General features: G+C 41.7%; 1 protein-coding gene, 1 long non-coding RNA gene and 1 pseudogene across 5 annotated transcripts; 2 read left to right on the top strand and 1 right to left on the bottom strand.

Annotated features, from left to right (window-relative positions):
- LOC111980014 (piggyBac transposable element-derived protein 4-like) overlaps positions 1 to 27,447 on the top strand; it is a 459,185-nt pseudogene that overhangs the window by 402,696 nt on the left and 29,042 nt on the right.
- LOC111980965 (sushi domain-containing protein 2) lies at positions 1,204 to 17,177 on the bottom strand. 4 transcript variants are annotated; one of them, XM_070449504.1, is made up of 17 exons: positions 17,051 to 17,177; positions 15,140 to 15,338; positions 14,859 to 15,010; positions 14,541 to 14,708; positions 10,314 to 10,488; positions 8,245 to 8,446; positions 5,943 to 6,028; positions 5,579 to 5,847; positions 5,262 to 5,405; positions 4,978 to 5,136; positions 4,318 to 4,566; positions 3,941 to 4,124; positions 3,690 to 3,784; positions 3,402 to 3,578; positions 1,915 to 2,011; positions 1,632 to 1,766; positions 1,204 to 1,568 (listed from the first exon to the last, which is right to left on the bottom strand). In XM_070449504.1, the coding sequence occupies exons 3-16, from the start codon at positions 14,923 to 14,925 to the stop codon at positions 1,706 to 1,708; spliced, it is 2,133 nt and encodes a 710-aa protein (XP_070305605.1). In that variant the 5' UTR covers positions 14,926 to 15,010; positions 15,140 to 15,338; positions 17,051 to 17,177; the 3' UTR covers positions 1,204 to 1,568; positions 1,632 to 1,705. The 4 variants fall into 4 exon arrangements, with proteins under 4 accessions (XP_070305605.1, XP_070305604.1, XP_023867824.1 ...); XM_070449503.1 differs by lacking the exon at positions 17,051 to 17,177 and adding an exon at positions 16,130 to 16,362; XM_024012056.2 differs by lacking the exons at positions 1,204 to 1,568; positions 17,051 to 17,177 and adding an exon at positions 16,130 to 16,362 and having other exon boundaries at positions 1,636 to 1,766; positions 3,312 to 3,578.
- On the top strand, positions 9,364 to 10,128 carry LOC139029467 (uncharacterized). Its single transcript, XR_011481784.1, has 3 exons — positions 9,364 to 9,442; positions 9,486 to 9,529; positions 9,702 to 10,128. It is a non-coding gene; the product is annotated as an uncharacterized lncRNA (long non-coding RNA).

The raw sequence follows: 27,447 nt of genomic DNA, 5'->3' as shown, positions 1-27,447 counted from the left end.
ACAATTTGATGCATACGTTCGATTTATCGAACGTATGCACCACACAGAACGCACTGCAACTGTCTCTGCAACGCAATACTGCAAGGCAAATGCAGCGTTCCATTGGAAATGAATGTACTTCTGGTGTATCGAAACRCAATSACACAGTCGGTGTGTTCGAAGCGTCAATCAACCGACTCTAGATGAAAGTGGAGGAATGAAGTCGGAGAAGGTGCATCTGCGTAAGCGTTAAGTTGGACATTAATGTGGTTTCCCAAAAGCAACATGGCAGTGTTGCCATTGTCGAAATAAACATGCACTGTATCTAAACCCCATATACACTGTACACATAAATCAAGGTAAATTGGTTCCTGTTTCAGTCATGTCTTTGCTCACGCGTGGGTCATATAAAAACACCCTAATGATTGATTGACTAAAGAGCTTTCCACAATGCAGGCGATGGCTGCAGGATGAAGTTGGTGAAGAGCAACAGCAGAAACTCGCAGTCGACTGCAGTCAAAACTTGATGACCTTTTGGGCACATGATTTTTGTCAAGTTTATGCAGTTGATATGTAGGCGCAAGTCCCCAGAATGCAACACACTTTGAAAAGTCACCGACTTGGCAAAAGTGATCAGCTTGAACATGAGCACAATGCAAGACTTTGCTCTCACACCATGTGTACGGGTGTGCTTCACTCTACTACAACGTGGTAGCTACTGGACCAAAACAACAGAGAAGTTTAGCCTTGCGCTTCAACGCTCCTGGTTGTTGCGGAAACTATTCACTTTGTGCATCGACGTCATCTCACTGAGTCTACCTTTAAACCTAACCTAAGATCTGACCCATCACYAAATGCATTACTGCACCACAGAAGTGAAAGAAGTGACATCCCCAAAAATACAAAACTTATACAACTATACAGTAAATGGCTCCTGGCCTCCCATGCATAGGCTGCTTTCTGTCCCTAACACTAAAACTAAAATGGAAATGAAATAATATGAATATATAAATATTTCTATAAAACTTAAACTAAATAAAAACCTGAATTAACTGAAACTAAACTGAATTTCAAATGAAAATATGACAACTAATAGAAATAAAAATTTATATTAAACACAAAACTATAATAACCTTGGCTCAAACAAAGCCCCAAACATCTGTCATAAATAAAACATCTGTCATAAATAATTCAAACAATGAACCTCACACCTGACTCAATCAGTACCGTGAGTGTACAGTGATACCATTTATTAGTATGGTAGTGGAAGAGATATCATGAATTTCATTGCTGATATTATTACATGCCATACATTCATATTTTGCATTACAGAGTTAGAAGTGTGGATATATGCATGTCATTAGGTACAGTACTGTTTTAAATCAACAGGTATTGTGTTTTGCCATATAACTAGATACATTATGGTGCAATTAACTTTACTTTCACTATCAGCAGTAGAACAAATGTATATGTTTGCAACTCTAACCTTGAGACATATCTGAGTCCTTTATGCAAAGGTGGGTTACATACAAACATTTATGGAGTGTGTCTATTGAAGAATATAGCCTAGTAATGAAGTTTACTGAAAGGCTTTCTGTGAGACAGTCGAGGCTTTCTGTGACACAGTCGAGGCTTTCTGTGAGACAGTCGAGGCTTTCTGTGACACAGTCATTCTCTGTGCTGGTATTCTTAAACCAACTATTCTATGGATCCTGCAGAATGTCTATTAGAAAACCACACTGATCTGATCTTGTCCATCATCTGACACAGCAGACGCTGCAGTTTCTCTGAACAGAAAAATAAGAAAACAGACATGTTTAACTGCTGTAGCATTGAGCTCACAACCTTGAAGGTACATGTATAGTGTAAAATGTGTATTTTTCAGAGGAAGTGTGTAAACAAAAATGTAAGGCACTGAAGATCACTATACCCTACCTTTTATGTTGTCTGCTGTTAATTATGAGTGTTACTATCATTAGGATTAATGCTAGTGGTCCAATAACTGAAACAACCACAATTCCCTTCAGATTATCTGCAAAACAAAGAGCATATACTGTAATTGAAGTGTGGCTTTAGAGGGAAAGATAAATCATTTTGTTGAGAGAGAGTTGTAAAGGGCTTTGAAATGCTTCCCTTTTCGATAAAGGAGGAGCCATTATCAGCTTGTCCACAGTCAAAAAGGAGAATGCAAACCTTTGATTTTCAGATACTCATTTTCATCCCTATGTTATTCATGATGGGGGGCTCACGCACTGTAAATAATAGTATAGTGGCTACAACATCCTTCAGTAACATAACAGTACTGTAGCTAGCCTATGCTATGAATATTTCAATCATTTTGTCAATTATACTGTATGTGATGATTCAAATTCACAGTCTGGTCTCATTGCCATAGCAATATGCCCCCATATCTGTCCCTGCCAACTCATGACAACAGTATTAGTGGAGGGATTTAAAGGGGTTTAAACAAAGCACATGTATCAGTGGTGAAGTTATGATTTTTTTATAATTTTGGGAAATCAAAGGAAGACAGGACACGCCGTACATAAAAAAGCAACTGATTTCAAACATTAAGCATGGTAAAGTTGATGTGACCTCACTGGCAATAAACCCATGATATTGATCCTCAGCCAATATTGATTTCATTTTGCAGTAACGTTTTAGTGATCATTTGTTACTAGAATTATAGAGCATTTTGCTGTTGATTTTAGTGATAATTTTTACCAGAATTATAGAGCATTTTGCTGTTGATTTCAGAGATGATAAATACATWTTTACATTTACATTTTTGTCATTTAGCAGACACTCTTATTCAGAGCGACTTCCAATAGTGAGTGCATACTGTGGCGTACAGCAGGTCAGCCACCAGGGGGAGACTCGTCGAGGCCTGGTGACAGACGGAGTATACATCATGAGGCGATGGCTCTATCTGCTGGACGTGCCAGATCTCGACGGCTCTCCGGCCAGGACTAATTGGGGCTGATTGGGGATTGGTGAGTAATCAAGGGCTGATTGCTCACCAGCTGTACAAGTCCCATAAAGCTGCCAGAAAGGCAGCACACAGGGAAGAGACTGGGGGAAGAAAGGACTCCCGTATAGTTGGGGACAGTACCAGAGGTAACAGGATAGGGTTCAGTTTTTGATCCCCACAGGATACAGCAAGACCCGGAGCCCAGAAGACGGTATCCCRGAGAGGGTCTCATGGGGGAGACCCATTCTTTTCTTTTGGACTATTATTTTAATAAATACCTTTGAAACTGAGCTTTTGACCCAACCCCCTGGTCTGCCACAATACATTTTCATACTTTTTCGTACTGGTATTTCCTACATACCAGGAGCGTATATCATGTTGCTGTTGATTTCAGTGATGATTCAAACCAGTAGCATAGAATTTTGCTGTTGATTTCAGCGATGGTCCATACCAGCCACACAGGTCGTGGTTTCACCAGACCATTGACCAGTCCCCAGGCATGTGTGCTCCTCTGACCCCCAGAGGACATAGCCAGAGTCACAGGACAGCTTCACCACAGCTCCCTGTAAATATCTGGTCCCCTCCTTCTTTCCATTTGTGGGTGGAGAAAGCCAGCCACAGGACACCACTGTAGAGAATGAGATAAGATGGGCTTAATTTTCTGCTATATTAATTCTATGACTAACAGTGCAAATGTGCTTATGTTCATTATTATTTTGTTATAGAGTAGGTTACCTACCTGGCTCTAGATCCTCCACTACAGACCTGTGGCTCTGAAAAGATACCCTGGTGGCATTGCCCATCTCCAGACTACGAGCCATCAGCGTATCATATCTACAATGCAATTATGATAAGATATTTCAAGCAATAAACAGAAGAGAACAKTATGTCTCTTTAGCTATAAAAAAGTATAGTGTCTCAGTGTCCTGTGTGTGATAACAGAGGATGGCAGATGTCTGGCTAGATTCCTCTGATCCATGCTTGTCGTACCTACAGTACAGAGAGCCCTCTCCAGAGCACAGCTCAGAGGCCTGGCTGCCGAGAGGATCATTTGGATCCTCAGGGATGGAAAACACTGGACGGAAACTGGCGTCGTGTTTTGGAGCATGGAGATATGAGTTCAACAAGTGTTCCGAATCGTACGTGAAGAGCGTGGACTCGTTCAATATAGCCCCTGGAAAAATTTAAGTAAAAGCATATTTTTACTGAGTAGAAAATGTATTGACTGCAGTTTGTTGTGCACATGACAACTGTGTGCAATTGCATTATGAGTACACTGAACCTTAGTTAGTGATGAACAATATCTCTGTAATCTGTCTGGAGAACATGTATGATATTAATTAGATGCAGACTTTGTATTTACTCACAGCTTGCCCCGAAATTAAACAGCCCCTCTGCATTGCCTTGATCAGACTCAGTCTGACCATCACTGGTAACCAGGTCATCTTTGGGATCACCGTTCATCTTTCCTAACAGTCCACGGGTAAAATCCTTAAACACCTCCGGTAGAAGCACTGTGGTTGTCATGGTTCCCCCTCTCAGTCTCAGTTCCACTCCAGCTCCAGAGGGGAACATGACAGTCACATTTGTAGGGTTGGGTGAAAATACAAACACACCTGGAAAATAAGTATGATAGATCCATATCTTAGAATTGCATATTTTTCTTATCTTATCTGGTTGACATTTTAGAAAATAGAATCTCCATTCTAGATTCTACATACACATTTACAGCTCAGTGCAGACTTGGTGAATACTGCTGTCAAACATTTGAACTTGAAATGAAAGTTGGATCATTCTCTTTACGCAGGGAAGCTAGGACTTTAAAGCAGTTGTAAATATCTGTTAGTAATTTCACAAGGGTTAGGGTTAGACAGCTCTTATATCATAGACAGCCCTTATATCTCTTCATCAGTGAGCCAGCTCAGCCTTATCTCTGCTGCATTATCTCTCCACTGCATTGATTAATTTATGAAAACAATATCTCTTCCATGAATCCAAAGGTCAATTAAAAAAGCCCAAGGTCTCACCCTTCAGATCCATCCAGCTCTGCTCAGAGAAGGAGAGGGAGGTTTGGTTCTGCAGCACCTGTAGGTGGTCCTGAGGGTTGCCGAGTCGCACCTCAATGATGTCAGAGGTCCCCTCTCTCATGGCAACCGCTGACAGCTTTGTTGCTTTCACCATGCTGCCTGTGAAATTAATGTTTAGGAATAATAATCAATGTAATAATAATTTGCCAAAATCTGAGGTCAACTGAGATCCTCTGAATTTCTTGTCTCTTTCATTCTAACTATAGGTTTTCTTAAAAACTCACCATTTGTCAGTATTACCGGCTCTGTTCTGCCCTGTATTGTCAGTTCCTTGCTTTCTGAGACCATAATGGTGTATTCCCCCTTTCCATTGAAGGAGTAACTGACGCCATCAAATGTTATGAAGTGGGGGTCTCCAAACACCACACCTAGTGATAAAAAATCCAATACCATTATTATAAATTATTCTAAAATGACATTGAAACAATAATAAATAACAGAAAAAAAGATCTACATTTTAGACACTGTATAATATTATGTTCAGACAGCTGTAATGTCATGAATCAGACAGTCATACTATAGACCAGAGCCATTTTCTCACCTGCTTTTGGTACTTGGTAGGTCCTGCAGTCACTGGAGGGTCTGCGTTTGAAGTAGTAGTGACAGTTGTCAGACCACAGGCAGCAGTAGTAGAAGCTGAGGACGTCGTAGAGCCAATGGGAGAACCCAGGGACTCTGGGGGGCTTTACAAATGGGGGTGAGCCCCAGTCATGGGCTCTGTCTGGGGTACTCCCGCCAATGGAGTCATCTGTCAAAACCTGGGCCCCCGTGTGGTCATAGCAACACTGCTGTCCTGCTGCAAACTTGGGGCTGTCAACAGTGAATATGAAACACAGGATCCAAATAGGCCTTTAGGCCTTGAGGCCTTAATGACTGACAAATCATTAGATTGTTATGGGACTTACCTGGCTTGTATGGCCCGCACACAGTGCACACTTCCTGGGTGGTAGGTACACACACTCCCCTTCTCTATATCACAGCCATAATCTGTCTGTGGGTGAAAGGGAAAGCATCAATTAAAATGCACAAAGCAAACTGTATCATACTCTTTTCTTTTACTGGTATCTATCATACATGTAAAGCAATACTGTATGTATGCTGTGCCTGCACTGTTGGGAGCACAAACATATTAAGCTGTTGGGAGCACAAACATATTAAGGTACAAGGTACAGGTGTAGGATCTTAAGTGTAGGATCTTAATTTGAGCCAGTTTGCTACAGCAGGAAAATAATCCTGCAGCAACAGGAAATGTGAATTATGTGGATTGTAATTAATGGACATATTTATAGATACATTCTTCGTGTGGGAAAATCAAGTCTGATCACGCTCTCCGCAGCCGATGTGGGTAAGACCTTAAAACAGGTCAAAATTCACAAGGCTGCAGAGCCAGACGGATTACCAGGACGTGTACTCTGAGCATGCGCTGCCCAACTGGCATGTGTCTTCACTGACATTTTCAACCTCTCCCTGTCTGAGTCTGTAATATAAACATGCTTCAAGCAGACCATCATAGTCCCTGTGCCCAAGAACACCAAGGTAAAATGCCTAAATGACTACCGACCCGTAGCACTCACGTCTGTAGCCATAAAATGCCTTAAAAGGCTGGTCATGGCTCACATCAACATCATTATCCCAGAAACCATAGACCCACTCCAATTTGCATACCGCACCAACAGACCCACAGATGATGCAATCTCTATTGCACTCCACACTGCCCTTTCACACCTGGACAAAAGGAACACCTATGTGAGAATGCTATTCATTGACTACGCTGATCCCCAACACAGGCGCGTGCTCAGTCCCCTCCTGTACTCCCTGTTCACTCATGACTGCACGACCAGGGACGACTCATCAAATCAAATGTTATTAGTCATATGCGCTGAATACCACAGGTGTAGACCTTACAGTGAAATGCTTACTTACGAGCCCCTAACCAACATTGCAGTTTCAAAAAATAGGGATAAGAATAAGAGATAAAAGTAACAAGTAATTAAAGAGCAGCAGTAAAAAATAACAATATATACAGGGGGGTGCCGGTACCGAGTCAATGTGCGGGGACACCGGTTAGTTGAGGTAGTATGTACATGTAGGTAGAGTTAATATTAAAGTGACTATGCATAGATGACAACAGAGAGTGGCAGTGGTGTGGAGAGGGGAGGGGAGGGGGTCAATGCAAATAGTCTGGGTAGTCATTTGACTAGATGTTCAGGAGTCTTATGGCTTGGGGGTAGAAGCTGTTTAGAAGCCTCTTGGACCTAGACTTGGCACTCCGGTACCGCTTGCCGTGCGGTAGCAGAGAGAACAGTCTATGACTAGGGTGGCTGGAGTCTTTGACAATTTTTAGGGCCTTCCTCTGACACCGCCTGGTTTAGAGGTCCTGGATGGCAGGAAGCTTGGCCCCAGTGATGTACTGGGCAGTTCACACTACCCTCTGTAGTGCCTTGCGGTCAGAGGCCGAGCAGTTGCCATACCAGGCAGTGATGCAACCAGTCAGAATGCTCTCGATGGTGCAGCTGTAGAACCTTTTGAGGATCTGAAGAGCCATGCCAAATCTTTTCAGTCTCCTGAGGGGGAATAGGTTTTGTCATGCCCTCTTCACGACTGTCATGGTGTGCTTGGACCATGTTAGTTTGTTGGTGATGTGGACACCAAGAATCTTGAAGCTCTCAACCTGCTCCACTGCAGCCCCGTTGATGAGAATGGGGGCGTGCTCGGTCCTCTTTTACCTGTAGTTGACTAGTAGACTTTTTGCATTGCCCCCCCACCCTCTCCCCCACCCTCTTCTATGCTGCTGCTACTCTTTCTTATTATCTATGCATAGTCACTTTAATAACTCTACCTACATGTACATATTACCTCAATTACCTCGACACCGGTGCCCTCGCACATTGACTCTGTACCGGTACCCCCTGCATATAGCCCCGTTATTGTTATTTACTGCTGCTCTTTAATTATTTGTTATTATTTTCTCTTACTTTTTGGGGGGTTGTATTTTCTTAAAACTGCACTGTTGGTTAAGGGCTTGTAAGTAAGTATTTCACTGTAAGGTCTACACCTGTTATATTCGGCGCATGTGACAAATACWATTTTATTTTATTTGAAACTCCAGAAGCATTTTTAAACCTCAAATACGTGGACAATTCTCCTGCAACATGGTGATCAAATTAAGATCCTACATCTATACCATAGTTTACTGCTTTGACTTACATGAAACCTCCCAGTGTCTGCTCTAGCCTGAGCCAGTGTGCATGGACAGTCAATAATTTCAGAGAGGAAGTCTGGCAGTGTCTCCTCCAGCTGGTCCCAGGCTTTACACTTATCCAGTGCCCAGACGGCTGAGTCCTGCCTGAACTTGTCCTCCAGATGCCAGGCTAGAGCATGGTCCTCAGTCCACACTGCCTGGACATTCCTATAGGACATTCATATCACGGAGACAGCTAACGCAGTTATAACAACATGTATGTGGTTTATGACTAGGTAGCCTACGCAGTTACAACAACATGTATGTGGTTTATGACTAGGTAGCTAGCACAGTTACAACAACATGTATGTGGTTTATGACTAGGTAGCTAACGCAGTTATAACAATATGTATGTGGTTTATGACTAGGTAGCTAGGGCAGTTACAACAACATGTATGTGGTTTATGACTAGGTAGCTAGGGCCAGTTACAACAACATGTATGTGGTTTATGACTAGGTAGCTAGGGCAGTTACAACAACATGTATGTGTTTATGACTAGGTAGCTAGGGCAGTTACAACAACATGTATGTGGTTTATGACTAGGTAGCTAGGGCAGTTTACAACAACATGTATGTGGTTTATGACTAGGTAGCTAGGGCAGTTACAACAACATGTATGTGGTTTATGACTAGGTAGCTAGGGCAGTTACAACAACATGTATGTGGTTTATGACTAGGTAGCTAGGGCAGTTACAACAACATGTATGTGGTTTATGACTAGGTAGCTAGGGCAGTTACAACAACATGTATGCGGTTTATGACTAGGTAGCTAGGGCAGTTACAACAATATGTATGTGGTTTATGACTAGGTAGCTAGGGCAGTTACAACAACATGTATGTGGTTTATGACTAGGTAGCTAGGGGCAGTTACAAACAACATGTATGTGGTTTATGACTAGGTAGCTAGAGCAGTTACAACAACATGTATGTGGTTTATGACTAGGTAGCTAGGGCAGGTTACAACAACATGTATGTGGTTTATGACTAGGTAGCTAGGGCAGTTACAACAACATGTATGTGGTTTATAACTAGGTAGCTAGGGCAGTTACAACAACATGTATGTGGTTTATGACTAGGTAGCTAGGGCAGTTACAACAACATGTATGTGGTTTATGACTAGGTAGCTAGGGCAGTTACAACAACATGCATGTGGTTTATGACTAGGTAGCTAGCTCAGTTACAACAACAGTATGTGGTTTATGACTAGGTAGCTAGGGCAGTTACAACAACATGTATGTGGTTTATGACTAGGTAGCAGGGCAGTTACAACAACATGTATGCGGTTTATGACTAGGTAGCTAGCTCAGTTACAACAACATGTATGTTGGTTTATGACTAGGTAGCTAGCTCAGTTACAACAACATGTATGCGGTTTATGACTAGGTAGCTAGGCAGTTACAACATGTATGCGGTTTATGACTAGGTAGCTAGGGCAGTTACAACAATATGTACTCCAAGTATAGTAGGTTCCAGTGGTGTAAAGTACTTACATAAAAATACTTTAAAGTACTACTTAAGTAGTTTTTGGGGGTATCTGTACGTTACTTTACCATTTATACTTTTACTTCACTACATTTCTAAAGAAAAWRACACATTTTTTACTCCATACATTTTCTCTGACACCCAAAAGTACTCGTTACATTTTGAATGGCTAGCAAGACAGGAAAATTGTAAAATTKATGCACTTATCAAGAGAAAATCCCTGGTCATCCCTATTGCCTCTGTTCTGGTGGACTCACTAAACACACATGCATCGTTTATACATGATGTCTGAGTGTTGAAGTGTGCCTCTGGCTATCCGTAAATACAAAAACTAGAAAATGTGGCCGTCTGGTTTGCTTAATATAGATTCATACTTTTACTTTTACTTTCAATACTTAAGTATATTTGAGCAATTCCAATTACTTTTATTAAAAAGTATATTAAAAACCAAATACTTTTAGACTTTTACTCAAGTAGTATTTYACTGGGTGACAGTTTTTGTTATCAGTTTACATATGGTTTACATATGAGTGTGTCGAGTCTTTTGACGTACCATGTTCCATCTGGGTGAGTACTGGAGCTGATGCGTAGACAGCCGACCTCCCAGTCTGAAAAAGGCTTCCCTGCTGTCTTGGGCACAAATCTAAAGGCACCACTGTTAGGCTGGTCCCTCCCAAGAGAGTACAGGTACTCCCATTTACCCTGCCAGGACTCTGAGTAGGGATCCCCTATGACATGAAAAATCWGTGAGTATCCTTGGAATGCCAAAAATCCAGAAATTTCTATCCCTAACTGTAACATTTTCCGACAAGATAGAACTGCCAAAGGGGGCGGAGTTGCAATCTACTGCAGAGATAGCCTGCAGAGTTCTGTCATTCTATCCACATCTGTGCCCAAACAATTCGAGCTTTTAAAAATCCACCTTTCCAGAAACATGTCTCTCAGCGTTGCCGCTTGTTATAGACACCCCTCGGACCCCAGTTGTGCCCTGGACACCATATGTGAATTGTTCGTCCCCCCCCCATCTATCTTCAGAGTTCGTACTGTTAGGTGACCTAAACTGGGACATGCTTAACACCCCGGCCGTCCTACAATCTAAGCTAGATGCCCGCAATCCCACACAAATTCATCAAGGAACCTACCAGTACAACCCTAAATCAGTAACCATGGGCTATATCAATCCTGACCCAAACTTGCCCTCTAAATACAACTTGCTGTCTTCAACCAGGGCTCAGCGATCACTGCCTCATTGCCTGCCTCATCACTGCCAAACGCTCCCTAAAACACTTCATTGAGCAGGCCTTTCTAATCGGACCTGGCCCGGTATCCTGGAAGATATTGACCTCATCACCGTCAGTAGAGCATGCCTGGTTGCTCTTCAAAAGTGCTTTCTCTCTCCAGCTTAAATAAGCATTCCCTTTCAAAAAATGTAGAACTAAGAACAGACATAGCCCTTGGTACCCCAGACTTGACTGCCCTTGAACACACAAAAACATCCTGTGGCGTTCTGCATTAGCACGAATAGCCCCTGTGATATGCAACTTTTCAGGGAAGCAGGAACCAATATATTCAGTCAGTCGAAAAGCTAAGGCTAGCTTTTTCAAACAGAAATTGCTTCCTGTAGCACTAATTCCCAAAATTTTGGGACACTGTAAAGTCCATGGAGAATAAGAGCACATCCTCCCAGCTGCCGACTGCACTGAGGATAGGAAACACTGTCACCACCGATAAATCTACAATAAATCGAAATTGATCATTTCAATAAGCATTCTTCCGCGGCTGCCATGCTTTTCACCTGGCTACCCCTACATTGGCCAACATCTCAGCACCCCCTGCAGCAACTTGCCCCCCCCCCCCCCCTTGCTCTTCCCTTCACCCAAATCCAGACAGCTGATCCCTACAAATCAGCTGGCGTAGACAATCTGGACCCTCTCCTTCTAAAATTATCTGCAGAAATTGTTGCAACCCATATTATTAGCCTATTCAACCTCTCTTTCGTATCGTCTGAGATCCCCAAAGATTGGAAGCTGCCGCGGTCATCCCCTATTCAAAGGGGGAGACACTCTAGACCCCAAACTGTTATACCTATATCCATCCTGCCTGCCTTTCTAAAATCTTCGAAAGCAAGTTAATAAACAGATCACCGACCATTTCAAATCCCACCGTACCTTCTCCACTATGCAATCTGGTTTCTGAGCTGGTCATGGGTGCACCTCGAGCCAGACTCAATGTCCTAAACGATATCATAACCGCCATCGATAAAAGACAGTACTGTGCAGCCGTCTTCATGCGACCTGGCAAAGGCTTTCGACTCTGTCAATCACCGCATTCTTATCGGCAGACTCAATAGCTTTGGCTTCTCAAATGACTGCCTCGCCTGGTCACCAACACTTCTCAGACAGAGTTCAGGTTGTCAAATCGGAGGCCTGTTGCCGACCTCTGGCAGTCTCTACGGGGGTGCCACAGGTTTCAATTCTTGGGCCAACTCTTTTCTCTGTAAATATCAGTTGATGTGCTCTTGCTCTGGTGATGTCTCTGATCCACCTCTACGCAGACGACACCATTCTGTATACATCGGGCCCTTCTTTGGACACTGTGCTAACAAACCTCCAAACGAGCTTCAACGCCATCCAACACTCTTTCCGTGGACTTCAACTGCTTTTAAATACTAGTAAAACTAAGTGCATGCTCTTCAACCGATTGCTGCCCGCACCCTCCCACCCGACTAGCATCACTACTCTGGATGGTTCTGACCTAGAATATGTGTACAACTACAAATACCTAGGTGTCTGRTTAGACTGTAATCTTAGAGATAGGGTCTAGTTTCGTGAATTTYCGCCTGACTGACGTGCCCAAAGTAAACTGCCTGTTACTCAGGCCCAGAAGCCAGGATATGCATATAATTGGTAGCATTGGATAGAAAAAACTTCGAAGTTTCTAAAACTGTTACAATAATATCTGAGACTATAACAGAATTGATATGGCAGGCGAAAATCCAAAGAAAATCCAACCGGAAATGTTTGTTTTTTGAGCTCCCAGACTCTTATAATGGAAACCTATTGTTTCTATGTAAATCCGTCTCACAGATTGTAATTCATATGGCTTACACTAGATGTCAACAGTCTTTATTCAAGGTTTCAGGCTTGTTTTTTGAAAAGTTTTGGTGAGAAGAGCACCAGAACAATATCAGTCTTTCGGCGCGCGAGGGAGAGGGCGCTTGCTTACTAATTTTCCTTTCCTATTGAACATACTACTTTCCGTATGAAATATTATAGTTTATGTACATTTTAGAGTACCTGAGGATTCAATAGAAATGTCGTTTGACTTGTTTGGTCGAAGTTTAGYGGTAGCTTTTTGGACTCCTRTGTCTGCATGTTGAACGAGTGGATTACTGAAATCATTGGCGCCAACTAAACAGACTTTTTGGGATATAAAGAAGGATTTTATCTGAAAAAACAACCATTCATGCTGTAGCTGGGACACGTGGAATTGCAAACCGAGGAATATCTTCAGAAGTAAGTGATTTATTTAATCGCTATTTGTGATTTTTTATGAAGCCTGTGCTGGTTGAAAAATATGTTGATGAGGGGCGCCGTCCTCAGACAATCGTATGGTATGCTTTCGCCGTAAAGCATATTTGAAATCGGCAACACAGTTAGATTAACAATAATTTAAGCTTTTAAATGATTTAAGATACTTGTATGTTCATGAATGTTTAATATTACGATTATTTATTTGAATTGTGCGCCCTCGAATTTCACCGGATGTTGTCGGCTGGTGTCCCGCTAGCGGCATGCCTATCCCTAAGAAGTTTTTCAGCATCTCCAAATGAAATCTAGAATCRGCTTCCTATTTCGCAACAAAGCATCCTTCACTCAAGCCGCCAAACATCCCCTCGTAAAACTGACTATCCTACCGATCCTTGACTTCGGAGATGTCATTTACAAAATAGCCCCYAACACTCTACTCAGCAAACTGGATGTAGTCTGTCACAGTGCCATCCGTTTTATCTCCAAAGCCCCATATACTACCCACCACTGCGACCAGTGTGCTCTCGTTGGCTGGCCCTCACTACATATCCGTCGACAAACCCACTGGCTCCAGGTCATCTATCAGTCTTTGCTAGGTAAAACCCTGCCTTATCTCAGCTCACTGGTCACCATAGCAACACCCACCCGTAGCACGCGCTCCAGCAGGTAYATTTCACTGGTCATCCCCAAAGCCAAAACTTCCTTTGGCCACCTTTCCTTCCAGTTCTCTGCTGCCAATGACTGGAACGAATTGCAAAACCTCTGAAGCTGGAGTCTTATATCTCCCTCTCTAACTTTACGCATCAGCTGTTTGAGCAGTTTACCGATCACTGTACCTGTACACAGCGAATCTGTAAATAGCACCCCCGGCTGCCTCATCCCCATATTATTACTTACCCTCTTGCTCTTTTGCACCCCAGTATCTCTACTTGCACATCATCATCTGCACATCTATCATTCCAGTAATAATGCTAAGTAGTAATTATTTAGTCCTCTAGAGCCTATTTATTGCCTACCTCCCTACTCTTCTACATTTGCACACACTGTACATATATTTTAATTATTTTATTGACTGTACGTTTGTTTATGTGTAACTCTGTGTTGTTGTTTTTGTCGCACTGCTTTGCTTTATCTTGGCCAGGTCGCAGTTGTAAATGAGAACCTACCTGGTTAAATAAAGGTGAAATAAAAAAAATGCACTGACAGCAGTTGACTGCAAAATATTTTGGAAGGACTTAGCTGTTACTCACCTTTCTCCATGTATCCCCAGAGTTCTATGTTGACCTTTTCTGCTCTGACCTGTGAGGTGTTCCATGTCATGTCCAGCGGGCCTCCAACTTTTGGGGTGCCGTAGTACTGCCACTGGGTTGCGTTGATTATAGTAGCTTTGAAACTAGGATCTGCCTTTCCAGGATGGACTGTAGATTAAAAAACACAAATGGAGTATGAATGCATTTTACTGTAAGTTGGTAAGAAAGGTTGATTGACACATTTTAAATAAGTGTATCTGGTCAGATTTTGTGATAAATAGCAGCCATATATCAGTGCTGCTATCAGGCTCTTCCTACCTGATAGCCAAGCTCCATGTCTGCTGAAGGTTGTACCATTGTCTGTAGAGATCTGAAGAGGAACCATCCCTGTTTCATACAGTAGAGGTGATATGCAGTGGCCTCTGCTGTCTGTGTCCACATAGCCCACCGTTGTGATTTCATCATTGAACCTTCAATTAAAAAGACAGTTTTCAGTAGATTTAATATGCATATCTACCAGCCATACATTCACAGAACTTAGAATGTAAAACTCAGCAATGTGTTAGGTAAGTGAAGTGAAATAAGTATTTTGCATCTACCTGCAGATTATTTGGGAGCTCTCATTAAAAGTTGCTTTGAGGACAACAAAGTCAGTTCCACCAAATATTGATCCGGAATATGGAGTGACATCGACACAGTACTCCCCATAGTCCGCACAGCAGCTTTCCAGAGATACACACGTGGCATGGCAAGAACAGGATTCTAATTTGCCACCACATTTTCCTTCACATGACTGTCCTGTAAGAAAAATATGAAATTACATGTGAAATGAGAGTGGAGAAAAAGAAAGTGTGGTGTTACAGTATAACACAACCAGTGGTGTAAAGTACTTAAGTAAAAATACTTAAAAGTACTACTTAAGTCATTCTTTGGGGTATCTGTACTTTACTATTTATATTTTGAACAACTTGTACTTTTACTTCACTACATTCCTAAATAAAATAATGTACTTTTTACTTCATACATTTTCTTTGACACCCAAAAGTACTCGTTACATTTTGAATGCTTATAAGCACAGGAAAATGGTCCAATTCATGCACTTATCAACAGAATATCATTCGTCATCCCTACTGCCACTGATCTGGTGGACTCACTAGACACACAGCCTTCTTTTGTAAATTATGTCTGAATGTTTGAGTGTGCCCCTGGCTATCCGTAAACTTCAAAAAATAAAAAATTGTGCCATCTTGTTTGCTTAATATAAGGAATTTGAAATTATTTATACTTTTACTTTTGATACTTAAGTATATTTTAGCAATTACATTTACTTTTGATACTTACGTATATTTCAAACCAAATACTCAGACTTTTACTCAAGTAGAATTTTACTGGGTGACTTTTACTTTTACTTGAGTCATTTTCAATTAAGGTATCTTTACTTTTACTCAAGTATGACAATTGGGTACTTTTTTCACCACTGAAAACAACTACCAACCAAGAACCTTGAGCTGCAACATATTTTGTCCTTTTCAAGTCGCATGTGGAACCACCATTAATAGATTTAGTATGACAAAGTTTCCACTACCTACCAGATATCCTGCTACTGGAAACCAAACAGATGAAAATCACAGCTAAGTAAGAGGCTCTTCCCATCCTGATGTTTGACTGTTTGTTTACCACTAGCCTGTCCTTGATACTGTATTATACAATGTACAGAGAGGCTTCCAGCTAGCTGCAATTACTAGATTTTTACCAATATGAGTTACGGGTTGTGCTCAACAGTCCAGTGTCACATAACCTTTCGGTAACTAACATTTACAGGCATCTTTGTTGAGAAATGGTAGCAAAGGTCATTATGATAACACAGTTCTGCATGCTTGTCCTCAGTTGACTAATTCACTCAACAGTGTTTGTGTATTTTGGACCCTATTTTCACAGTTGAGTAACAAGGCTGTATGTTGGGCGTGGGTGGCTCTAGCTGCCATACAGATTAAAAACCTCACAAAATAAAAAATATCAGCACCTTGAACTGTGAGTGAGCTGATGAAGAATATCATTACAAACCGTGGAGGTGACAAGTAATTCCCTTTTTCCATGGTAATGCATTAATTACACACCACAGTGAGAATATAATACATTATTCTATTGGCCTGTGTTAACTCAAGTTATTCACAATTTCTCATTATAAATACGGTTGATTCATAACTTTGGGTGCTGTTAAGCCATCTGTCTCCTGTGTGGTTGATTGTGGTTATTTAGCACCACCAACACGTTGGGGCATTTTCTTGTACAACTCCCATACTGTACATAATAGAAATGTATCATTCAGTAATAGATTGTGTCTTGATCTTTATCATCTGTCAAATGTATTAATCTCTTTAGCCTGTCGTTTTTAGCAGGCAATGGCCAGGGATCTACACATATTTAGTTTTTATAGTTTTCAGAAGCTGTAAGAGGCTATGATGTATTACTTAATTGGTACAAGGAGATGCTGTTGAAAACCGGCTGACCTCCGCTTAAGGTATTSAATTATCCTGTGCATGTGTCCAGAGAGTGGTAAACCACCCACCAGACCAATACACTGTAAGACCTCTTTCTCATGAGCCAGTCCCCAGAGGAGGCCAAAACTCCATGCTGAAATCAATGAAGTAAACATACAATTAATGGCATGCCTTGTTTTAAAGCAACAGTGCTAAAACCACTTTAAAGATTATTCACACAGTGAACTCTGTATTCATGGCACTCCAAACAGTGCATGAAATAATACAAATGTTCTGCTGTTTCAAATGATATGATAGTACTGTTACACCAATCATAAATATGTTTGATTTTGGTTTGTCAGTTAAAATCTCTTATAAAAAACAGGTTATGATACAACAGTTTTCTAATCAGATTTTGTCTCTCAGCCCGTAGATTTCTGTAGCCTACATTATCCATTATTGATCATAATGGTGACATGTGGGAGTCAGTTAGTTGCCTTGGTAACCTCTGTAGCTAGAGAGCCCTCTTGAGACAAACTTGGTGGGAGGTACAGTTCTTAGACTCAAAAACCTGACTCTGAATTAARACACAATGATGATATGTAATTACCAGTGAATAGCTAATAAACTCCCTTAGAAAAATCTGAGACTTAAAGTTATTTTTGTGTCTTGCTTGGAGTAATCACTTTTACACTTTCATTTAGTCTGTTTGAAAAGAAGATGCAAACAGCCAACGTCATAAGTACTACCCTCCACTGCTCTTTTAAAGAAGGGATTCAGAGTACAAAAAGACAAGCTCTGCTCACTTACACAAAGGCAAGAAGGTGCAATTACTCCACACTGGCAAATCTGACTCATTATGAGCTATCCAAATGTATTTGGAAATATGATAATATATTCAATTAGGTTTTGAAGATTTAAACAAGATTTGCATGTGAATGTGTCATTCATTTAATGTCTTATTTAGGGGAAATCAACAGAGATCAAGGAGCACAACTAATGTAATCAAATGTTCTACACTCAATTTGTTCCTGCAGCCTTTATCATCAGCTACCTCCACATATTCAGAAATGATGAGATGGCAGTGACAGATAATCTCCAACAGCAGGCTATGAATTTCACCTATGGGGGAAACTGTTGCCGTCAGCAAGGAAATCTAATTAGTACTGATAATCAGTGGCGACGAGTCATTCAGGGCAGAGCCACAAAGTTTTTTGTTGTTGCCTGTTTTGCATGTTAGTTTTACATTAATACGTGTCAATCCAGCATGACTTTCAGCATCCCAAAAAAACTGGAAACTCGGGAACTGGGAAGTCTCAGACTTCAGTGAGTTCAAGACAAGTGGGAACTCAGATTAAACTAGCTCCGACTGGGAAAATACGGAAAATAATTTTGAACGGTCATCCAATTCGGAATTCCAAATCGTGATTTCGTTGTAAATTTCAAAAGTGCTGAACAAATAATTATATTGACTACGTCCATCCTAGCTCACTCATTAATGTCTTAATCGAAATTACAGATTGCTTCTTATCTGCTCGCTGTCCCCTTATGCTATAGTTTGTACATCTCAATTGTCAGTAGAAACCACATTTGTTTAGGCAAGTCCGCCATATCAGTTATGKTTTTTTTTTAAGGCAGTAAATGAGGCTGAATTAACTGTTTCACTGCCAGACAAGGCTCTTCTGATTGTCAGGTGTAGTGGTGGTAAGGTGTTGGGACTACTTTTGGGACTCTGCTGTTGGGACAGCTTTTTGTAGTCCCTAACAGTTTGTGGGCACCGTTTGTCATCGTTATAGTCATATTCATGTATTGTTTAGTGTTGTGGAGTGGCTTTACTGGCATGCATCTAAAAAATAAAATATAAAAGATATGTCTCAAGAGCATGTTGACACTTTTCAGAAATTGAACAGTAAACACAGTCCATCATAGAGATTGGAGCATCGCTCCATCGGGGTAGTGTATGACATAGCTCTAGTCTAGTGTAAACCCATCTATCTGTCGAGTAGAGGGGAATGGGATGATGCTATCCTAACATCAATCAAGGCCAGGAAATTGCTGTGTCTGTCTTCTGTTGGCACACACAGAAGATGTGTTGTTACTGGACTTTGATGGATGACATGTTGATTCACAGCTATGGACAGGGTTAAGCAGCATGTTGTTTTTAGTCACTCATTTTACATTTAAGTCATTTAGCAGACACTTATCAAGAGCGACTTACAGGAGCAATTAGGGTTAAGTGCCTTGGAGTCAGCTTTCCTGCAAGAGGATGATATTAAAGCACGTCTCTGTGTATGGGATACTTAAGCAATAAGGCACGAGGAGGTGTGGTATATGGCCAATATACCACGGCTAAGGGATTTTCTTATGTACGTCGCAACGTGGAGTGCCTGGATACAGCCCTTATCCAAACCCCAAGGTGCCTTATTACTATTATAAACTGGTTACCAACGTAATTAGAGCAGTAAAAATAAATATTTTGTCATACCCTTGGTATACGGTCTAATATACCACGGTTGTTAGCCAATCATCATTCAGGGCTCGAACTACCCAGTTTATAATAAACGTTCACCCTCTGGTATTGCACAACCTGTGGCATCCTCCTTGACAAAGTTATTGCATTTCCATTGGCGCAAAATTAATATCCTTTGACACAGCCCATGTTTAATTGATGATGGGTGCAGTGCACATGAAACAGGAATTGCATTGCATCTCAGTGAAGGTGTGCTGTATTCAACTGAAATGGATGGATGAGTGATGTGAAGGCAGCTCCTCCCCTCTGCTCAGCTTTCAACCAAGACCACTATCATACCATGTTCCACACTGGAAAAATAACTAACAAAACATCAAAGAAGTGTATCATGACATCTACAGTTTGATAAAGGGATTGTGATGTTTTAGGTAAGCTACTTTATTGGACGTGCTTATTTTCAAGGAAACATTCATTTTGTTTGATTTCATGCATGGTTGGTTGTTTTTTTAATCTGAAAGAGAATAAACAAGCACACATCTTAGACTTAGATTATGGGAAATGCAATTTTAGACAATGAGCACATCAACCAAATATCTTTTGACAAAAACAATACTGTTGTGCTTTGTGTTCCGTTGCGCTCTAAATTTAGAAGTGCGGTTGTATTCAATTTTGATTTCTAGTAAATCCATACACTGTTCCAGAAACTTTTGGAAATAAAGATGCAAAATCTCTTATACACACACACACACACACACACACACACACACACACACACACACACACACACACACACACACCACACACAAACCACACACCCACCCAACCACACACACACACACACACACACACACACACACACACACACACACACACACACACACACACACACACACACACACACACACACACACACACAGATTGAGCTCAAATAGCTGGAGGCGTGGCTCCAGGCTGTGCTGACAGGCTGTGGCCAAGTGGCGGTGTGCCACAGTACTCTGGGTATCAGGTCAGAAATCCTCTCCCCTGTACCCGCTAACACTGCCTGCTGGGCTCTGATAAACCTGCTCCAGCCTCCTAGCTGGTTCACCCAAGCCGTGCCCCATCATCCTCCTATGGGCAATGATTCCAGGGTTTGGACATCAATAGATCACTGTAGGACTTACCTCGGAGGTGAAGCACTTTCACAGAGTTATCTCTAACTGCTCCAACATAACCACTTGTAACATGTATMACTTTTAACATTTAAGATAACATTTATCTTTTGTAGACTTTGGCTGTTTATGTTTCTTACTGAAATATATAGACTTTCTGGAAAAACATGGCACAGCAGCACAACAGGTACTGAGGAGTGTAAAAGGGAACTGTGCTTGCTTTTATCATAGTGTAAAGATATCCACTGCCAGTTTAATTCTACATTTTATATTCCAGCGTTCTATTCTGCCACCTTGGATAGTGGGGGTCACGGCCGGCCATTATCAACKGCGACCCTAGAGCAGTTAGGGTTAAGTGCCTTGCTCAAGGGCACATTTTCACCTTGTCAGCTCTGGGATTTGAACTAGCGAGCTTTCAATTACTGGCCCAATGCCCTAACCTCTAGGCTACCTGTCGCCCCTTCATCACAGAATGGAAGTGGAGGCCCGTCCGTATCTTCCAGCATAGCATGATGAGGGATTGCTTATTGTAACGGCTCATCTCCCAGTAGGGAACAAGTGATTAGTCTTCGGTCTGAGGCAGCTTTCATTCCTCTACGCAAGATTAAAGCCCAGCTATCACCCTATGTATCTCATGATACTCATGCTTTCATTAACATATCATTTTCGCTCTACCCTCGTTTTAAGGCATTGTAGAGATACAGATGCAGGAAATGTAAAACTTGTAGTGTATTTGAGGTTTAAAAAGGCTTCTAAGGTTTGTCATTTCCACTTCATTTTACACTTAATTGTGCACGTAACATGTATCAACCCCTACAAAAATGTCCATTAATTATAATCCACATAATAATTCATATTTCATATTGATGCAGCATTTTTTCCTGCTGTAGCAAACTTGTTCAATTTACGATCCTATATCTGTAGAAAAACATTTTAAACCTGAAATAGTTTTTGCACAGGTTGCACATGCTCCATTTCAATGGTAGTGAATACCAAACAGCAAAAACCTGTCATGGCATAACCAGATTCTTCAGGGGAAATGAGCAGGTGGTACCAGGTATCTTCAATGTCAAGCATGAAATTGTGTATATAAATCAATTTATGCATATGGGTSGGTGCAGCTTTGTGTGGGTATGTGTGAATGCACTTGTGTCTCTGTATGGAGGCCTGCTCTTACTGTAAAGTTCAAATAACAAGAGGTGACTGTCACAAGTGGAAAGGCATGGCCTATCCAGCAACCATAAAGAGCCCTTTCACAATCTCAGCCCCTCTCCATCACACTCAAGTGCTAAAAGCAATTACAACAGCACTCTGTTTGATTGAGCTCTCTTTCGATAGCCTGTCAGTCACAATCAACCTTTCCATTTCTGACCCCACTTTTACTCCCCCGCATCACATTCAGACCTGTTCAGATTTGGACGCATGAGCAGCCCCTCTCATATAAAGAGATAAGACTTTGCCTTGTAGCACCATTCACTTAAATCAGTTAACTTTAAATGCAAAGTCTGGCCTGTACGTGCTGCATTTATGACATTAGTACTTTCAGAGCTGTTGGTGATAGGTCTCGCTCGATATAGGACTCAGAGACCAAGACTTTTATGAAACAGAACCCAATAGTGATTAGAAATATTTAATTTGATAGCTCAGGACTGAATCTCCTCTGGTGTACAGATGGTGGAAAATGACAGTTGGCGTCATGAAACATCATCTGACATGACACATCTCATCATGCCTCCCCTGTGCTGGATCACAGAGATAACAGAGCATATTCACATGCTGCCAGACTGAAACACTTACATCTAAAATATAATCAGAGAGCCTGGAAACTCAAGGTCAGTCATCTGCATAAATGAATGTGGAACCAGCTCTGACGGTGGGAAACCAACACTTTTCATGATAAACAATAGTCTAAAATGTAGCTCTCATACAAAATCACTCGTCAAGAAGGAACACAAACATGTCATAAAAATGTTTAATCACTTTTTCCTCTTGTCAGGCCGGTCGCTGACACAGGAGTCGCTACAGCATGATGGGACAAGGACATCCCGGCCAGCCAAACCCTCCCCTAACCCGGACGACGCTGGGCCAATTGTGCACCGCCTCATGGGTCTCCCTGTTGCGGCCGGCTGAGACACAGGTGGGTATCGAACCAGCATCTGTAGCTGATAACATACATGTAGATAAATAACATACATTTTCTAAACTAATCCAATCAGTTAGTTAGATTTATTGCACCCGATACTGAAATAGTTGTACGAGTTTAATGACGCACTATGCAGAAATCCTGGTTGCTAAAAATTCTAATAGTTTGCTTGATTTGAATRTATGTGAAAAAACAAGCAAGTACAGTGTAAATAATCATTGTGCCATCTAAACCTCTGTGAAATATATGTTCCATAACCAAAAATATTGTATTTTCAGCTTTGAAGCTGGTGTACAAAACCAAAAGTAAAAGACGAGAAGCATAGAAATAGTGCACATAGAACAGATCTACCGCTTCTTAGATTTGCTTTCAATGAGAATTACATATCTGTAACATACACTTCTATGGGAATTTGGTCGGGTAGCCCAAAAAGTTACATATTGCAGCTCTAAATGGTTTAGGTAGTCTTCTTATCAACTTTCCTAACCCTGACAGTCATTCTGAATGCAGGTTGAGGGTGAATAAAAATTCCAGTTGTTGGATATCCTAACTGGATTCTAATAGGCTGGATTCTAATAGGTATCACACATCACTTTGCAAGCCAGCATGATGTGACTTGCAGGCCTGATGTGGCCTGTAAACCAGGAGTTTCATAACACCACTGTGTTAGGGTAAAACTAGGCCATCAAAGTAAGGCCTTATGATATACAGTGAGCTCCAAAAGTATTGGGACACATTTTTTGTTGTTTTGGCTCTGTACTCCAGCACTTTGGATGATACATTGACTATGAGGTTAAAAGTGCAGACCGTCAGCTTTAATTTGAGGGTATTTTTATCCATATCTGGTGGACTGTTGAGAAATTACAGCACTTTTTGTACACAGTCCAAAAGTATTGTGACAAATTCAATTATGGTATTAAAGTAGTCAAAAGTTTAATATTTGGTATGATATTTATGCCTCTATAACTTTCTCATTCACCATTATTCACGACTCATTCAGGATTGTCCATAATCATGGTAGCATCCACATTAATGTAGAAATGTTTAGAAACAGTCTATTCTTATTTACCAGTGTTGTGTTCGAGACAACCTAAAGTTAGATCGATTCAAGACCAAGACCGGAGCAAATCGAGTGCGAGTCAAGACCCAAAMCGGAGGGGGGGCGAGACCGAGTTGAGACCGGGAGAGGGCCAAGGGTTCCGAGACCAAGTCAAAACTGAGACCAGAAAAATGCGAGTCCAATTCCAGACCATGATTTWAATTTTGAAATGTTTTTGTAATGGGAAGTAATAGTTGTACAATTTGATTGGGAAATGCTTAATGGTTGTGTTTTTGTATTCTTATGATTGGGACCTACTGGCTTATTATGGACTGCTTATTGAGAYATATGTGACAGGGTCTACAGTCAATCACGGATTACAAAGGGAAAACCAGCCACGTTGCGGACATTAACGTCTTGCTCTCGGACAAGCTAAACACCTTCGCCCACTTTCAGGATCAAACAGTGCCACCAACACGGCCCACTTCGAAGGACTGTGGGCTCTCATTCTCCGTGGCCGAAGTAAGTAAAACATTTAAGCGCGTTAACCCTCGCAAGGCTGCCAGCCCAGACGGCTTCCCTAGCCGCGTCCTCAGAGCATGCGCAGACCAGCTGGCTGGAGTGTTATATTCAATCTCTCACTATCCCAGTCTGCTGTCTCCACTTGCTTCAAGATGTCCACCATTGTTCCTGTACACAAGAAAGCAAAGGTAACTGAACTAAATGACTATCGCCCTATAGCACTCACTTCAGTCATCATGAAGTGCTATGAGAGGCTAGTCAAGGATCATATCACCTCCACCTTACCTGACACCCTAGACCCACTTACATTTGCATACTGCCCCAATATGTCCACAGACGATGCAATCGCCATCGTACTGCACACTGCCTTATCCCATCTGGACAAGAGGAATACCTATGTAAGAATGCTGTTTATTGACAATAGCTCAGCCTTCAACACCATAGTGGCCTCCAAGCTCATCATTAAGCTCGGGGCCCTGGGTCTGAACCCCACCCTGTGCAACGGGGTCCTGGACTTCCTGATGGGCCACCCCCAGGTGGTGAAGGTAGGAAACAACACCTCCACTACGCTGATCCTCAACACAGGGGCTCYACAACGGTGCGTGCTCAGCCCCCTCCTGTACTCCAAGCACGCCTCTAACACAATCATCAACTTTGCAGACGACACAACAGTAGTAGGCCTGATTACCAACAATGACGAGACAGCCTACAGCAAGGTGGTGAGGGCCCTGGCGGAGTGATGCCAGGAAAATAACCTCTCCTTCAACGTCAACAAAATAAAGGAGCTGATCGTGGACTTCAGGAGACAGCAGAGGGAGCACCCCCATATCCACATCGACGGGACCACATAGGAGAAGGTGAAAAGCTTMAAGTTCCACGGAGTACACATCACTGACTAACTGAAATGGTCCACCCACACAGACAGCGTGGTGAAGAAGGCGCAACAGCGCCTCTTCAACCTCAGGAGGCTGAAGAAATTCGGCTTGGACACTAAGACCCTCACAAACTTTTACACAAACTCATGCACAACTGAAAGCATCCTGTATCACCAAGTGGACCACCCGCAACCGCAGGGTTCTCCAGAGGGTGGTGCGGTCTGCCCAAAACATAACCGGGGGCACACTTCCTGCCCTCAGGACACCTACAGCACCCGATGTCACAGGAAGGCCAAAAAGATCATAAAGGACATGGAATCACTGGTCACTTTAATAATGGAACACTAGTTACTTTAATAATGTTTACATACTGCTTTACTCATTGCATATGTATATACTGTATTCTACTGTATTTTAGTCAATGCCATTCCAACATTGCTCATCCTAATATTTATATATTTCTTAATTCCATTATTTTACTTTTATATTTGTGTGTATTGTTGTGAATTGTTAGCTACTACTGCACTGTTGGAGCTAGGAACACAAGCATTTCGCTACACCCGCAATAACATCTGCTAAATATGTGTATGCCTACCCAGTAAAGGAAAGGAACCCTGTGTGAAAAATGATTTCCTTTTTTATGAGTTTTCCTATAGATATTTTAGATTTTCACTCTCAAAACCACACCTTTTTTTACAGAAAAATACAAAACTTTGGTCTAAGTCCACAACAATGCTTAAACCACATCAATCTGATTGGGTGGGCTTGTCAGGGCATGGCTCCCCAGTGGGCCTCTGTCCACCCAGGCCCATCCATGTCTACGCCCCTGATGCAAACAGCACATGATGACAATTGTGCATTGCAAATAGCCTAGTAACCTGGTTTGCATACCCATTGTCACCTTAGTTAGCATTTACTGATAGATATCATGAATTGAAATGTTTTTCCTACCCTACTGGCTACTGACGTATGCCTCCACTACACTACTTTGAAACGCATCAGTAGGGATTAGTGCTTCGAACACACTGACAGCGTCGTCGTTGCATTTTGGTACACCAGAATGCTTTCGGTGTGATGCATAAATTGGATTTATCGAATGTATGCATCAAACTGTATGCGTAGATAGCTTGACAGAAATGGTAGCAGAAAGTGAATGTTGAACTTTTTACATATCCAGATGATGCTGCGTACTATTTTGCACAATGATGCTCTCGGTGTGTTCGAAGCATACCGCTTTGAACACACTGACAGCATCATTGCATTTTGGTACACCAGAATTACATTAATTTCCAATGAAACGCTGCGTTTGCCTTGTAGCATTGCGTTGCAGAGGTAGTTGCAGTGCGTTTGGTGTGGTGCATATGTTGAATTTATCAAACATATGCGTCAAACTGTACGCGTAGACAGACAAGACAGAAAAGGTGAATGTTGAACTTTTGTTGGATATACTGTATATCCAGATGGTGCTGCGTACTATTTTGCGCAACGATGCTGTCGGGGTGTTGGAAGTGTAAGAAGTGAGTATAGGCAATGCTCAATGAAAAAAAAAGTGGGTGTACGGTTTGTACCTGCATATACCCTCCACTACACCACTGGCCCATTGGGTTTTACAAAAAGTGCACTCTCATACATGAGGGAGCTGGTATTACGGTTGCTGTCCTTTCAGAATCACAAACCTGTCACACACTTAAGGCCTATATGTTTGCCACTGTGCAAAAACGTCTATAATAGATATAAAGGCTGCTAAGATATTGTACAGTGGCTTGCGAAAGTATTCACCACCTTGGCATTTTTCCTATTTTGTTGCCTTACAACCTGGAATTAAAATAGATTTTTGGGGGGTTTGTATCGATTGATTTACACAACATGCCTACCACTTTGAAGATGCTAAATATTTTTTATTGTGAAACAAACAAGAAATAACTTCAGCGTGCATAACTATTCACCCAAAAGTCAATACTTTGTAGAGCCACCTTTTGCAGCAATTACAGCTGCAACTCTCTTGGGGTATGTCTCAAAAAGCTTGGCACATCTAGCCACTGGGATTTCTTCCCATTCGTCAAGGCAAAACTGTTCCAGCTCCTTCAAGTTGGATGGGTTCCCCTGTTGTACAGCAATCTTTAAGTCATACCACAGATTCTCAATTGGATTGAGGTCTGAGCTTTGACTAGGCCATTCCAAGACATTTAAATGTTTCCCCTTAAACCACTCGAGTGTTGCTTTAGCA

This window comes from Salvelinus sp. IW2-2015, linkage group LG20 (genome assembly GCF_002910315.2).
Source record: "Salvelinus sp. IW2-2015 linkage group LG20, ASM291031v2, whole genome shotgun sequence".
Classification (NCBI taxonomy): domain Eukaryota; kingdom Metazoa; phylum Chordata; class Actinopteri; order Salmoniformes; family Salmonidae; genus Salvelinus; species Salvelinus sp. IW2-2015.
This window is presented reverse-complemented; position numbering and strand designations above follow the sequence as displayed.

Bases quoted from the DNA above. Each gene is read 5' to 3' on its own strand.
- LOC111980965 (XM_070449503.1), bottom strand. From the start codon at position 16,193: ATGGGAAGAGCCTCTTACTTAGCTGTGATTTTCATCTGTTTGGTTTCC. The intron at 5,406-5,578 runs GTGAGAAAATGG...TTTTATCACTAG, and splicing joins CTACCAAGTACCAAAAGCAG to GTGTGGTGTTTGGAGACCCC. The intron at 2,012-3,401 runs GTATGGACCATC...TTTGTTTTGCAG, and splicing joins AACCACGACCTGTGTGGCTG to ATAATCTGAAGGGAATTGTG.